Source organism: Lissotriton vulgaris, chromosome 12 (genome assembly GCF_964263255.1).
Source record: "Lissotriton vulgaris chromosome 12, aLisVul1.2, whole genome shotgun sequence".
Lineage (NCBI taxonomy): Eukaryota > Metazoa > Chordata > Amphibia > Caudata > Salamandridae > Lissotriton > Lissotriton vulgaris.
The window spans coordinates 19,760,678-19,777,114 of NC_141700.1; the positions used below are offsets into that span (position 1 = coordinate 19,760,678).

General features: G+C 52.6%; 1 protein-coding gene across 1 annotated transcript in view; it reads left to right on the plus strand.

Annotated features, from left to right (window-relative positions):
• The window catches only part of LOC147673077 (mast cell protease 1A-like), a 58,590-nt gene that overhangs the window by 16,175 nt on the left and 25,978 nt on the right, over window positions 1-16,437 (plus strand). Inside the window, exon 3 of the mRNA XM_086946761.1 lies at window positions 15,346-15,484. Coding sequence (XP_086802887.1) covers window positions 15,346-15,484 — 139 coding nt within the window. The remainder of the gene's footprint in view (window positions 1-15,345; window positions 15,485-16,437) is intronic.

The following is a 16,437-nucleotide window of genomic DNA, read 5'->3' on the forward strand; positions in this document are numbered from 1 at the left end:
CACATGCAGCACAGGCCCCTCCTTCTCTGAGTGCCATCTCTCCTCTCACCCACATGCAGCACAGACCCCTCCTTCTCTGAGTGCCATCTCTCCTCTCACCCACATGCAGCACAGGCCCCTCCCTCTCTGAGTGCCATCTCTCCTCTCACCCACATGCAGCACAGGCCCCTCCCTCTCTGAGTGCCATCTCTCCTCTCACCCACATGCAGCACAGACCCCTCCTTCTCTGAGTGCCATCTCTCCTCTCACCCACATGCAGCACAGGCCCCTCCCTCTCTGAGTGCCATCTCTCCTCTCACCCACATGCAGCACAGGCCCCTCCCTCTCTGAGTGCCATCTCTCCTCTCACCCACATGCAGCACAGGCCCCTCCCTCTCTGATTGCCATCTCTCCTCCCACTCACATGCAGCACAGACCCCTCCTTCTCTGAGTGCCATCTCTCCTCTCACCCACATGCAGCACAAGCCCCGCCTTCTCTGAGTGCCATCTCTCCTCTCACCCACATGCAGCACAGGCCCCTCCCTCTCTGATTGCCATCTCTCCTACCACTCACATGCAGCACAGACCCCTCCTTCTCTGAGTGCCATCTCTCCTCTCACCCACATGCAGCACAGGCCCCGCCTTCTCTGAGTGCCATCTCTCCTCTCACCCACATGCAGCACAGGCCCCTCCCTCTCTGAGTGCCATCTCTCCTCTCACCCACATGCAGCACAGGCCCCTCCCTCTCTGAGTGCCATCTCTCCTCTCACCCACATGCAGCACAGACCCCTCCTTCTCTGAGTGCCATCTCTCCTCTCACCCACATGCAGCACAGGCCCCTCCTTCTCCGAGTGCCATCTTTCCTCTCACCCATATGCAGCACAGGCCCCGCCTTCTCTGAGTGCCATCTCTCCTCCCACCCACATGCAGCACAGGCCCCTCCCTCTCCGAGTGTCGTCTCTCCTCTCGCCCACATGCAGCACAGGCCCCTCCCTCTCTGAGTGCCATCTCTCCTCTCACCCACATGCAGCATAGACCCCTCCTTCTCTGAGTGCCATCTCTCCTCTCACCCACATGCAGCACAGGCCCCTCCTTCTCTGAGTGCCATCTTTCCTCTCACCCACATGCAGCACAGGCCCCTAGGTCTCTGAGTGCCATCTCTCCTCTCACCCACATGCAGCACAGGCCCCTCCCTCTCTGAGTGCCATCTCTCCTCTCACCCACATGCAGCACAGGCCCCTCCTTCTCTGAGTGCCATCTCTCCTCTCACCCACATGCAGCACAGACCCCTCCTTCTCTGAGTGCCATCTCTCCTCTCACCCACATGCAGCACAGGCCCCTCCCTCTCTGAGTGCCATCTCTCCTCTCACCCACATGCAGCACAGGCCCCTCCCTCTCTGATTGCCATCTCTCCTCCCACTCACATGCAGCACAGACCCCTCCTTCTCTGAGTGCCATCTCTCCTCTCACCCACATGCAGCACAGGCCCCGCCTTCTCTGAGTGCCATCTCTCCTCTCACCCACATGCAGCACAGACCCCTCCTTCTCTGAGTGCCATCTCTCCTCTCACCCACATGCAGCACAGGCCCCTCCCTCTCTGAGTGCCATCTCTCCTCTCACCCATAGACAGCACAGGCCCCTCCCTCTCAGAGTGCCATCTCTCCTCCCACCCACATGCAGCACAGACCCCTCCTTCTCTGAGTGCCATCTCTCCTCTCACCCACATGCAGCACAGGCCCCTCCCTCTCTGAGTGCCATCTCTCCTCTCACCCACATGCAGCACAGGCCCCTCCCTCTCTGATTGCCATCTCTCCTCCCACTCACATGCAGCACAGACCCCTCCTTCTCTGAGTGCCATCTCTCCTCTCACCCACATGCAGCACAGGCCCCGCCTTCTCTGAGTGCCATCTCTCCTCTCACCCACATGCAGCACAGACCCCTCCTTCTCTGAGTGCCATCTCTCCTCTCACCCACATGCAGCACAGGCCCCGCCTTCTCCGAGTGCCATCTCTCCTCTCACCCACATGCAGCACAGACCCCTCCTTCTCTGAGTGCCATCTCTCCTCTCACCCACATGCAGCACAGGCCCCTCCCTCTCTGAGTGCCATCTCTCCTCTCATCCACATGCAGCACAGGCCCCTCCCTCTCTGAGTGCCATCTCTCCTCTCACCCATAGACAGCACAGGCCCCTCCCTCTCAGAGTGCCATCTCTCCTCCCACTCACATGCAGCACAGACCCCTCCTTCTCTGATTGCCATCTCTCCTCCCACTCACATGCAGCACAGACCCCTCCTTCTCTGAGTGCCATCTCTCCTCTCACCCACATGCAGCACAGGCCCCGCCTTCTCTGAGTGCCATCTCTCCTCTCACCCACATGCAGCACAGACCCCTCCTTCTCTGAGTGCCATCTCTCCTCTCACCCACATGCAGCACAGGCCCCGCCTTCTCCGAGTGCCATCTCTCCTCTCACCCACATGCAGCACAGACCCCTCCTTCTCTGAGTGCCATCTCTCCTCTCACCCACATGCAGCACAGGCCCCTCCCTCTCTGAGTGCCATCTCTCCTCTCATCCACATGCAGCACAGGCCCCTCCCTCTCTGAGTGCCATCTCTCCTCTCACCCATAGACAGCACAGGCCCCTCCCTCTCAGAGTGCCATCTCTCCTCCCACCCACATGCAGCACAGACCCCTCCTTCTCCGAGTGCCATCTCTCCTCTCACACACCCGCAGTCCAGTCCAGTCCAGTCCAGTTGGCTCATTTGGAGTATTTATCAGGCTATAAGCAGTGTAGGTCTGGGTGAAATGTTAACTTCCCGGTAAAAGTCGCCGCTGAGCTCAGTTTTGCGTTGCTCGGTGTTGTAAGTAGGCATGGGCGGAAAATCCGTTCCGCTCGCGGATTTTGCGGATTTTCGGGAAATCCGCAATCCGCGAGATTTGCGAATTTCCCGCAAAATCCGCAAATCCGCGAGCAGCGGATTTTGCTCGCACTGCTCGCACTGTTCGCGTGAGTTCGCGCCCCGCGAATAAGTGCAAAATTGCAGAAATACGATCTTAGCAAAACTGAAAGTAACTACTTACCAGGTTCAAAAGTTCAGGCTCATCATTAGTAGCCATTTCCAGGAGTGCTTCCTGAGGGGCCCCTCCAGAGTTCAGTTGCCAGTTGAAACTATTATGTGACCCTGCTCTGAACCTCAGAATAGTTACACATATGCCACAAAGGTCCTGAATTACAGCTAAGGGAGACAAGCAGGAGCCAGGCTGGAAGTTAAAATCCATTAATCAGCCCCTAATTCATTATTGTCAGTTGGGGCAGGGCAGGTGTTGTAACTAATTTTGCAACAATGAAAGCACTTAGCAAGTGCAAAAGATCACTAATCAGGGCGCACTAAGGAAGCAGGTGCCAGCTAAAAAAATATTCTGTGACACATGAATCAGCCCCAAATTAATTCAGGTCACTTGAGGCAGGGAAGGTGTGCTTTGCTTTGCCGAAAATAATGTACACTGGACAACCAGAGGGTGTGGTGATGAAACAGAGGGTGGCATGGGTGGGCCAGAGGGTGGCATGAGTAGTCAGAGAGTGGCAGTGGTGACAGAGAGTGGCAGTGATGAAGAAGAGTGTCCCAAACAGGCTGGACACGTAGAAACAACAAGTTCGCGAAACTTGCGACCCGACAGGTAAGTTCGCAATTTGCGAAAGTGTACAAAACCCTCGCGAACTGGCAGAAACACGGGCGAACACAAAAAAAAAAAAATCCGCAAATTCGCGGGAATTCGCGGATTTTGCGGATTGCGAATCCGCAAATCCGCAAAATTCGCGAACGCGAGATCCGCAAAATTCGCTCATGCTTAGTTGTAAGACAGCGAGGTGCGCGCCAAGAAATGTTTTGCTCAAATCACTCTCTTATGTGTATTGTGTCATTTTGTATGCAAAATGTGCATTCGCTTAAAAAAAAGTCACGTTATTCTGGAGAACTAAGAGGCATATTATCAAGGGGGTTTATCTCCGCTTTTTTGGCTTTAAAAGCCAAGAAAGCGGAGATAAAATTATCTCCCTATTACCAAGCTGTCGCTAACACCAGTTAGTGACAGCTAATAGGAGATAGCGACCATCTTGGGCCCCGCTTTGCATGTCAGTGATATTTATCACTAATGACATGCAAAGTGGGAGTGCCAAGATGTTAGCGACTGGAAACAGTCGCTAACATCGCTATCTCCTATTACCAACTTTTGGAGATATTCGCGCTAAGCGCAAATATCACCAAAAGCTAACACCTGCCCTGAGCAGTTCTTAGCCATGTTATCCAATGGGAGGTGGATAACATGGCTAAGAGCATTTGCTCGATAATGCATGAATATCGCTGACTTTTCAGCGATATTCACGCATTGCGGCCGTTTTTTATCGCATTTGCGATAAACCTTGCTAATAGCAAGGTTTATCTGCGATAAAAATCGCCGATGTGCGGCGATAATTTTTGTCTCTAAACAAGTTAGAGACAAAAATTATCGCTAGTTGTTGGTAATATGCCCCAATATTTTGTATGCAAATATGTTTTTTTGTGAAGTTTTCATGCAATTTCTCCCAAAAAAGACATGATATCAGGCACCCTAAAAGAGGGACAATTGAAGGATGTTATTCTAAGGCTGCGGTGTTTCCTGCATACATATGAATTTTCCATGCTAGCTGCAAAGTGAACGAATGAATGTGCTGCATAATTAGCAGATTTCACGCAAAAAGAAAGTGTCTAGCTCAACCGGATCGAAGGTGACTTAAAAAAAGCCCCTCCTGTGGTGCCACCGGTGGCTGCTCCGTGGTTGATTGGCATCTTCGTGTGCTGATCGCTGGATTCCAGTGTTACAGTTGCAGGTTTGACGTAAAACCTTTACTCTAACAGTAATGGTGTATGTTAAATTGATAAAACTGGGAAATCATACAGGCAGAGAATGTGCCGCATTGCACTACATTTTCGCCTTTTCAGCCTTACAGCAGAATTTGGACCTCGAATTGCCACATCAAAATCGCGGCTGTGGCGATTTTTGCTTATTTATAGATTGGCTAAATTTGCCCCATAATTCATCCTCTGCTGCATAATCTGCAACTTTTAAACCCCAAAACTATTTTGTTCCTTGCACAAACGGTTCAAAAGTTACTAAAAACACAGTTGCACGTGCGCCCGCGCGGTGGAAGGTGTAGAGAGCCACTCGGGCTCTCCACTACAATGTTGCTTTTCCCCACACGCACGCACGCACAACCCCGGGGCGGGCTCGCGCCGGGGTATAAATAAACAAGCGGAAGACCGCTCGTGGTCTTTCCGGCTACCTCATACCTGGTGTCCGAGTGCCCTTATTGTTAGCCTTGTAGCAGCACGTGGTAGGCCTCACCTACCACATTACATTGGCGACGAGGCGGTCGTATTCCACGCGTGCCCGCCGCCTCCTGCACGTCCTGCTGTGTGTGCCCTGGCTGCGGTGTCCAGCCGCTCCTGCTCGCCGGGCCCTGTGACCGAGACCCGCCCACGCGTCACCCGTGAGGGTGCGCCTTCAGCTGGCGGGCCTCGAGATACTGGTGCGCAGCCTTCGCATCCTGCGGGTGAGTGATCCTTCTGCCCCGCCTGCGCGCGCTCACCGCCCCCCCTCATCTCGCCGGCCGGCGAGAGTCAAGTCACCGGCAGGACCACGTGTTCGCGGCCCGGAGCAGGCCCGCCTCTCCCTCTCCATAAGCAGCTCCAGGGAGACGCCTCTGCTGCGTGTGCGCGCGGGGCTCCGCGCTGCTCTCTCTCTCTCCCTCGTCACTCTGGCCCTCGGCCAGATCAAGCATTGGCGACGGCAATTCCGGCCTGCTGCAGCCTGGAATAAGGAACACTGTGGAGCCAACAAGCATTGGCTAAGGCAATTCGGGCCTCACTCCTGCCTGCATTGGGGGACATTTAGTAAGCCTGCAACCCTGTAGACAAAGCATCTATCAAGGAAAAGGGGAAGAAACTAAGGGCACCAGCTAGCTGCAGACCCCTGGCACCCTACTTTGCGCACCGCCACGACCCCGGAAAGCACCATACCTCCTCACACACAGCGCCACCATGAGTCAGGACGCCGGCGCAGCTCAAGACGGCGTTGCCCAGCCGCCACCACCTGCAATCGTCCCACAGACCAACGCCCAGGCGGGTAACCAGGCCCCTGCCGGGCCCACCACTCCTGCTCAGCCTGCCCACCTGCATGCCGGCGCAGCGCCCATCCCGCCATTCAGCGAAACGTCGGATCCGGCAACGGCCGCTCTCCGGTGGAGGGTGTGGGTCGGACGCCTCAATCTTTACTTCAGGGGAACTAGGGAAACCGATGGAACGGTGAAGAGATCACTACTCATCCTCTATGGGGGACAGGAAATCTACGACCTATTCGAATCGCTCCCAAACACCGGATCCGAAGACGACTATGACGCCGCGGTCGCGGCCCTAAACGCCCACTTCGACCCACAGCTAAACAACGACTTCGAGAAATTCAAGTTCAAGCGCGCCTGGCAAACCGAATCCGAATCCGTCGACATGTATTATGCTCGGCTCCGTCGCCTCGCGACCACATGCCCGTTCACAGACCCCAGGGAAGAAATCATGGATCAGATAATTGTCGGATGTAAGTCGAAGCTACTAAGAAAGTTGATCCTCAGGCAGCCAGGGATTTCGCTTGACGAGATCCTCGTCCTGGCCAGATCACATGAACTGTCGGATGCGAGGGCTGAAGAGATGGAGGTGGCGTTGCGCACTCCAGTCATCGTTCCAACGATGGCGCGAACTCCGACCATCAAGGAAGAGCGAGTGGACGCCATTCACCGACGATTCCCGCCGGTGAGGCAGCGACAAGGCCCTCCACGGACCAACCGCTGTGGGTACTGCGGAGAAGATCACCCGGCCGCCGCCACATGCAGCGCCAGAGGCAAGACGTGTCTCAAGTGTGGGCGTCTCAACCATTTTGCCGCCGTTTGCCGGGGAGGCAAATTCAAATCAGCAGGCCCACGTGCCCGTGCGGTGACGCAGCGGATCCACCAGCTATCACTCGATCAAGACCGGCCCCCACCGGACACTGAAGCACAAGACCGTCGGCCCAGGTACGAGGACGATGAAGATGACGAGGTATACATCGTCTCCTATGTCAGCCGAGCGTCTACGAAACGACGGCCGCCGCCCATGTGCTCCATCACCGTCGACGGGACGAACGTCAATGCGCTGATAGACACCGGAGCATCCGTCAACGTCATGGACTCGGAGCAGTACGACAGTATGTCCCCGAAGCCGATGCTGTCACCGTCCACGGCAAGAATATACACTTATGGAAGTACGGAACCGCTCCCTCTCCGAGGGGTAATCCAAACCACAGTTGTCAACGGAGACTACTCCACAGAGACCAAGTTCCACATCACAGAAGGCAAGAAAGGCACCCTCCTGAGCTGCCATACCGCGGAAGATCTCGGCCTGGTATTCTTTGCCAACCAGGTGCACCAGGCCCATGCTGACTTTATGCTCAAAGACTTCCCCGAGTTATTCAAAGGCCTCGGCAAACTCAAGGGGAGGAAGTTCAAACTTCACATAGACCCAACCGGGAGGCCCGTCGCACTTAGGCATAGGCGGGTACCCTTCAATCTACGGCCACAAGTAGAAGAGGAGCTACGGAAGCTCGAGGAGCTGGGGGTAATCGAAAAAGTGTCGGGACCGACACCCTGGGTCTCCCCGCTGGTCGTTGCCCCCAAACCGAAGCAGCCAGGAGCCATTCGCATATGTGTGGATATGAGACTCCCAAACACCGCCGTCAAGCGCGAGAGGCATATCACCCCCACCATGGAGGACATCATAGCGGACCTCAACGGGGCGAAGTGGTTTTCGAAGCTGGACCTGAACTCCGGATACCACCAGCTAGAGTTAGAGCCAGCCAGCAGATACATTACCACCTTTTCGACACACGTAGGGTTGCGCCGCTACACCCGGCTCAGCTTCGGCGTGTCATCGGCAGCCGAGGTTTTTCAAAACGCCATTCGTGAGGTGCTGTCAGGACTGACGGGTGTCATCAATCTGAGCGATGACATCCTTGTCTATTCATCAACCCTAGAAGAACATCACACCAACCTAAGAGCGACCCTACAGAGGCTTGCCGACAGCGGGCTGACCTTGCATCGAGCCAAATGCGCCTTCTACCAGGAAGCAGTGGACTTCTTCGGGTACACATTCACCAGGGAAGGCCTCAAAGTGGACCCAAAGAAAGCGGAAGCGATCAAAGCGGCCAGCACACCTCGGAACCCTACGGAAGTGCGCAGTTTCTTGGGCATGGCCACATACTGCGGCCGGTTCATCCCGAACCTGGCTGCCATCGCAGAACCCCTCCGAGCCCTCACCCGCACAGATCAGAAGTGGGACTGGACCGCGGCCGCAAACAAAGCGTTCCAAAACATCAAGGCCGGTCTTCTGGATAACACCACCATGGCCTACTTTCAGCCAAGAAGGAAAACCGAACTGATTGTGGATGCCAGTCCAGTGGGACTAGGAGCCGTTCTTTTGCAAGAGTATGGTCCGGAGGAATGGAGACCAGTCGCCTATGCCAGCAAGGCGCTGACAGATACGGAAACCAGATACGCACAGATAGAGAGGGAGGCCCTGGCCATCAAATGGGCCTGCCAGCATTTTCATCTCTACCTCTGTGGACAGGAATTCACCGTGGTCACGGACCACAAGCCTCTCCTACCCCTCTTCGCTGGAACCTCAAGGCTAGCTCCTCCACGGATCGAGCGGTGGGCCGTCCAGCTACAGGGCTATCGCTTCAAAGTGGTATTCCGGCCTGGCGCTCATAATCCCGCCGACTACCTGTCACGGCATCCGGACGTCGCCTCACAACTGCCGTCCAGCGAGGACGGAGAGGAAGTGGAGGAGATCGTGCACATGGTCACGCAAGCCGCGTGTCCCGACAACATGACCCTTAAGGAAATTGGGGAAGCCACGGCGGGAGATGAAACCCTCACGAAAGTCCGCCGAGCCCTCGAGGAAAATCAATGGGCCCGTTTCCTCGATGGTGCCTCGAGCCTCCGTCCCGAAGTCAGCCATGCGAGACAGCAGCTCTGGCACATTCGCAGTGAACTCAGTGTGGGAGAAGAAGGAGTGATCCTGCGAGGACACCTCCTCGTCATGCCGGAAAGCCTTCAACAACGCGCATTAAGTCTAGCACATGTGGGACACCAAGGCATGGCAAAGACGAAGGCGCGCCTACGCAGCAAGGTGTGGTTCCCAGCGATGGACAGCCAAGTGGAGTCAATGATACGGTCCTGCCATGCATGCACGATCACCGGGGGCGAACCCTGTCCAGCACCAGTGATCACGGAAGATGCGCCCCGGGCTCCCTGGACCCAACTCAGTATTGACTTTGGCAGCTTTCCGGACGGAAGGCAGATGTTGGTGCTGGTGGACTCCTTCTCGAAGTTCCCCATCGTGGAAATCATTGCATCCACCGCCTTCCCACACGTCAGAAAGGTGCTAAACAAAGTGTTCGCAACCATGGGACTTCCTGAGGAAATTAAGTCAGACAACGGCCCTCCCTTTCAAGGGCGAGAGTTCCAATCATACCTGGAATCTCTCCGAATCAACCATAGAAAGATCACTCCGCTGTGGCCTCAAGCCAACGGAGAAGTGGAGAGACTGATGCGGACCATAAACAGAGCCCTTCGGATAGCTGTGGACAACGGGGAAGATCCGGAGGCAGCACTGGATCAGTTTCTAGGAGCCTATCGGCAAACGCCGCACTCGACGACAAAGTGCGCCCCAGCTCACATACTGTTCAAGCGGGCCCCCAGAGACGGCATACCCACGGTGAGCGAGTGGATGCCGGCAGAGAGAGATGCAGAGGCCACGCAAGCCAGGAGACTGGTCACCAATGCCAAAGCAAGCCTGCACCGCCACGCCAAAGAGCCGGGCATCCGAGAAGGTGACGCAGTGGTCGTCAAGGATCGCTACCCTGGATGGAAGTTTCGAACACCGTTTGAACCAGAGGTGTGGAGAGTTGAAAAGGTGCACGGGACAATGGTCACGGCCAGGAGAAATGGACAAACCGTCACACGAAACGTATCCTGCTTCAGAAAGGCAACCGAAGCAGCCGTGGGACACCAGCGAGCGGAGGAAGTGGCAGAGGAAGAGCTGGTGCTGGAAGAGCCAAGCTGCCCTAGGTCCCCGAGTCCTCTGCCAGGACCGGCACGCGGAGAGAGTCAACCGAGGCCAATGCCACCCGGCCTCGACACCGAGCGGAGTCAGCCAAGGGCCTCTGAGTCGAGCGAAGATCCGAGAGCAACCCCGGCTGGAGCTGCCGAACCATCAGGGATCCGGAGTCGTCGCTACAGCCTGAGGCCCAATCCGGTGCCCAGTCAACGGCTGAGGGACTTTGCATGGACATCTCCGTGAACTGCCATTCCAATGCCCGAGGGCAGAAAGAACTAAAACAAAGGAGGGATGTAGAGAGCCACTCGGGCTCTCCACTACAATGTTGCTTTTCCCCCCACGCACGCACGCACAACCCCGGGGCGGGCTCGCGCCGGGGTATAAATAAACAAGCGGAAGACCGCTCGTGGTCTTTCCGGCTACCTCATACCTGGTGTCCGAGTGTCCTTATTGTTAGCCTTGTAGCAGCACGTGGTAGGCCTCACCTACCACATTACAGAAGGCACTGCGAAAAGGTTGACTGGTTACCTTTCTGTTGCATATTACTATATGTGGGTGTTAAACTGATACTAATGAGGTGTAACCAATGCCTGGACGGTGTTAACGAGTTTAACAAGCAGTGGCGTGTTAAACTCGCCGATACAAGAGGTGTTGGCTGTGGCAATATGTTTTTGCCATGTTGTACACAGATGTGGCTGCTGTTCAGCATGGCTAAGGGTGAGTGGTATGGTGTGTCCTAGACTGGAGTGGGGCAGTAGAGTGGAGTAGGGAGAAAAGAGTGTCGTAGAGTGAGAAGAGGAAAGTAGAGGTCATTGGTTTAGTGGTGTAGAGTGGAGTGTTGTAGACTGAAGTGGTGTAGAGTGGAGTGGGATGGAATAGGGTGAAGTGGGTTGGAGTGGATTGTGGTCATGGGGTGGATTGGATTGGAGTAGATTGGGGTGGATTGGATTGAGTTAGAGTGGGTTGGATTCAATAGGGTGGATTGAAATGGGGTGAGGTGGAATGGATTGGGGTGGATTACATTGGTTTGGGATGGAGTGGCGTGGATTGTTTTGGGGTGGGGTGGATTGGATTAGAGTAGGGTGGTTTGGAGTGGGGTGAATTAGATTGGAGTGTAGGGGGTGGGTTGGAGTGGAGGGGAGTGGATTGAAGTGGGTGGATTGGATTAGAGTAGGGTGGTTTGGAGTGGGGTGAATTAGATTGGAGTGGGGGGGGTGGGTTGGAGTGGAGGGGAGTGGATGGAAGTGGGTGGATTGGATTGGAGTGGGGTGGGTTGGATGGGAATAAGGTAGATTGGGCTAGACTGGGGTGGATTGAATTGGAGTGAGGTGGATTCCAGTGTGGTGGGATGGATATATTGGATTGAGTGGGGTGGACTGTACAGGGGTATGTTGGATTGGATTGGGGTAGAGTGGGGTGGATTGGAGTAGAGTGGCATGAATTGAACTGCAGTGGAGTGGGGTGAATTGGACTTGGGTGGACTGGAACGGGTGGTTTAGATTGGAGTGGGGTGGATTGAAATGTGGTGGGTTGGATTGGATTGGAGTGGGGTGGATTAGATTGGATTGGAGTGGGGTGGATTGGAGTGGGGTGGAGTGAATGTATTGGACTGAGTGGGGTGGACTGAACTGGGGTATGGTGGATTGGATGTGGGTAGAGTGGGGTGGATTAGACTGCAGTGGAGTGGGTTGAATTGGAGTTGGGTGGACTGAAAGGGGTGGTTTAGATTGGAGTAGGGTGGATTGAAATGGGGTTGGATGGATTGGGGTGGGGTGGAATAGAGTGGGTGGATTGGGGTGGAATGAGGTGGATTGGAGTGGGATGGACTGGAGTGGAATGGAGAGAGGTAGGGGTGGAATGGATTGGCCTGGGGTGAGGTGAATTGGAGTGGAGTATATTGGATTACAGTGGGGTGGATTTGATTGGGGTGAAGGTGGTTGAATTGAGTAAACTGGATTGGATTAGGGTGGATTAGATTGGGGTGGATTGGGGTGTACTGGATTGGGGTGGGATGGATTGATTTAGGTGGGGTAGATTGGATTATGGTGGATCAGATTGGATTGAATCTGGGAGTGGGGCGGATTGTTTTGGATTGGAGTGGGGCGGACTGTTGTGAATCGGAGTGGGGCAGAGTTTTTTTAATTGGAGTGGGACAGATTGTTTTGAATTGGAGTGGGACAGATTGTTTTGAATTGGAGTGGGGCAGATTGAAGTGGGCTTGGTTGATTTGGATTTGAGTGGGACAGATTGGAGTGGGGCAGATTGTTTTAGATTGGAGTTGGGCAGATTGGATTGGGGCAGATTGTTTTGGATTGGAGTAGGGCAGATTGTTTTGATTTTGGGTGGGGCAGATTTGTTGGCATTGGAGTGTGGTAGATTGTTTTGGATTGGAGTGGGGCAGATCGTTTTGGATTGAGTGAGACAGATTGTTTTTGGGTGGGGCAGTTTGTTTTTGTGTGGAGTAGGGTAGACTGTTTTGGATTGGAGTGGGGCAGATTGGAGTGAGTCAATAACAAAAAGGGGAGAGAGAGAAATTAGATGGATTCGTTCTCCCTAAACTAATGTAAATAAACAAATAGAATCCACTCCTTGTGTTGTAGGTGTGGTCTCCGCAGTGGGGAGCACCCTACTGGTTTTTAGGTCCCCTCACACACCAACAGGCCCCTTGGTGTCATGCTTCATCATCGGGGTCATCGTACCCTTCTACGGGGTACGGCGTGCTGCGACCTACGGGTGCGTGGGAGCACTTGATGGACTATGTGTGGTGTACGTGAGGGGTTGATTATATGAGTGTGTGGTGGTGGGGTTATCAAAACTGAGTGAAAAATTTAAAAAGGACCTGGCTCGTGGGGTGACTAAAAATTATTTAACAAGCCCCCGGGCTGGTGCTATTAAAATAAAAAGTGGGAGGTTGTGCCGCAGTCAATGTAGTCGTATTCAGGATTTTCCTAATAAAAGTGAGAAAATATAGTGCAGGGTCAGACAATGTACCTAGCAAAAAAACGTTGTTGTTTATTAATCAACTGTTTAAAAGGATGAAAAAGGCTTCATGAGTCCTACGGTCCTCCCGGTCGATCCCTTCGTGGCTCCGTCGACGGAGCCACGAAGGGATCGACCGGGAGGAATTTCCTCGCTGAAATCATACTAAGTAGCACACCAGATCCGTTCGTAGGACTCATGAAGCCTTTTTCATCCTTTTAAACAGTTGATTAATAAACAACAACGTTTTTTGCTAGGTACATTGTCTGACCCTGCACTATTTTTTCTCACTTTTATTAGGAAAATCCTGAATACGAGTTAGAGAAACGTGAGTAAGGAGGGGATTTGTGTACCCCGTCCTGAAGAAGGTGTTTTACACCGAAACATGTCGACACACACAATAAGGAGGCAACGCACATTGACGGTGGCACAACCTCCCACTTTTTATTTTAATAGCACCAGCCCGGGGGCTTATTAAATAATTTTTAGTCACCCCACGAGCCAGGTACTTTTTACATTTTTCACTCAGTTTTAATAACCCCACCACCACACACTCACATAATCAACCCCTCACGTACACCACACATAGTCCATCAAGTGCTCCCAAGCACCCGTAGGTCGCAGCACGCCGTACCCCGTAGAGGGGTACGATGACCCCGATGATGAAGCATGACACCAAGGGGCCTGTTGGTGTGTGAGGGGACCTAAAAACCAGTAGGGTGCTCCCCACTGCGGAGACCACACCTACAACACAAGGAGTGGATTCTATTTGTTTATTTGCAGATTGGAGTGAGGCAGATTGTTTTAATTTGGAGTTGGGCAGATTACAGTGGGACAGATTGTTTTTAATTGGAGTGGGCACTGCTTTGAGAACAGTGCCCATTAGCAAAAATAAAAGAAAACATTAGTGCAAAGTGAGGAAAGAAGAAGAGTTGGCAAAATAAAAGAAAGTTAATAATAGAAAAGAAATCTTTGCAATTTTGTTTGTCCCGCTGGGCACGTTTGTGCCAGTCACACACCTTCTGTTTTCAGGGCACTAAAAGTTAAAAAGAACAAAATAGTACCGTAGTCACATCGGGAGCAGCAGACGGGCACTGATTAAGTTGAATCAATCAGTGCTTTGTCTCTGCTCCACAGAGAGGAATGGGAATGATGTTAGGCCTGCCTTGACAAATTACGAGGCTGAAATAAAGAATGATTCATATCTGTTTGATTTTACTGCAATGAAATATTTTTACCCTGATGAAGTCCTCTATGAGAACGAAATACGTGGGCCGGGCTGAGTCACTGATGATTGAAGAATAAAAATATATATTTTTTTGAGCCTTCACACTTTACTTTACAAAACATCAATGACTCAGCCCGGCCAACGTGTTTCGTTCTCATTGAGGACTTCATCAGGTTTAAAATATTTATTTGCAGTACAATCAAACAGATATGAATGAATCAGTTCTGCCCAGAACTCCTATTTCTTTTTATTTTTTTGAATACTTGTTGTATTTCTTAGATTTAATTAGAGAATAACAATCAGCCACATAGAAAATGCAGCTGGACTCTATAAGCACATTGTGATAATGGCAGTAGCTACAGAAGCCAATTGGGTGTGGCTATTAAGCTGCTGAGTCACTGATGTTTTTAAGAATAAAAATAGTTTTGAACCTTCACGCTTTGGCTCCCTTGTTATTTCGAACCTGAAGAAGAATGTATTGATACTGACAACATTGAACAAGTGTACACCAGAAGATAACAAGGAAACATCTTTATTGTAAAATTGTTGGACAATTGTGGCTCTCCCTTTTGTGTCTATTTTGTTTATTTGTATTTATGGTTTTCAGAGTAGTTTGTCCATTAAGGGGTGAGTGTCTATTACTACCAGTTAACGGGAGCAGCACCTGAGCAGCCACATATAGCCAGAAGTACTCTTGCTTTGGGACTGTATCTGGGAGATTTGACCTGAGCGCGTGTTGCAGCCTTCCTAAAGGGCCTGTGTCATGAGTTTCATCTTCATTCAGTCCGACTTGTTGAGCGAACAGCACTTTGCATGCTTGGAGGTGTAGCGTCAACATTTCTATTACCATTGTGGATCTACAGGTCAGCGCATGTACAATACTGGACTGGATCCAGATGCCCAGATGCATGGAGCCACTAGGCAGGTGTAGGGTTGGTGGCATTGCTTGGAGAGCCTTTCATCGCCTCTTGTCTGTTGCAGGGATGTTTCGATCGTGCTCGGAGCCCATGACCTGCACATGTATGAGCCCTCGCAGCAGATGATGGCAGTCGAGAGTTACCACACGCACCCGGGGTACGACGACACTTCGGTCCCATTCAATGACATCCGCTTGATGAAGGTAAGCCCCCGCCTGCCCCATCCCTGGAGCCCCCCAAGTGCTGCGGCAGAGACTGCTCTGTGGCCTGTGGGGTGCAGCTCAGACTGTCCTGGCTTTCTAAGTCTCCATCCTTTGCATTCTGATACTTTCATTAGCATCTGTCCCATTCAAGAAGGAGGGCTGTGACTGAGAGAATGGGCTATGATTTGAGTTAAAAACATGAACTGCCTCAATAGCTGCACTGTGGCAAAAAGAAACTTGAGGGGGGCCCCTGCAAAGTACATGGATGGGGCGCCCGATGCTCCGGACCCGGTCAGGAGCTCTCAGGCCAGGGGCCCGTGCACAGTGCCAGAGGGGGCCCCTTGGAGCTCAGCCCCTGCACTTCAGGGGCTATTGTTACACCACTGTAGCCCATACCTCCCAAAAACAGAGGTCTGCATGAAGATTTAGGCCCCCATTATGGGTGACTCCTGATGTGGCCAGTAAAAGCAGGTATGAGATCTCCCGGAACACCACAAAACTCTCTACTTTCACACAGAGATTCACTGCTGAAAGAGGTACAATCCCCATCGGAATTCAGACTCGAAATTACTAGTTCCCCCCAGTAATTTCTCATTTCTTAGTTTGCCCTCTGGCAGGCTATGTTCTAGCCAGACTGTCCAGGAATTCGCGATTTGCAAACAAATAGCAAAATTGGCAGTTTTGTAAAAATGCTGCGATTTTTACAAAAATGCCCGCAAAATTTGGAAAATGGAGGAGGCTGACAAAGGGCTGTGAAAACACAACAGGTATTTTCACCTGTCAATTCCCAACTTTTGGGAAACGAGGACATCTTGTGCCATATTATATTGTCCACAATATTATTACATGATTAACGAGCATTTCCACGGTAAACTTTCTGCATCTCTCAAGACACCGCCTCCTCTTCAGTTTACACTGTTACCCGACTGTAAGCTCACACGCCTCAGGTTGAC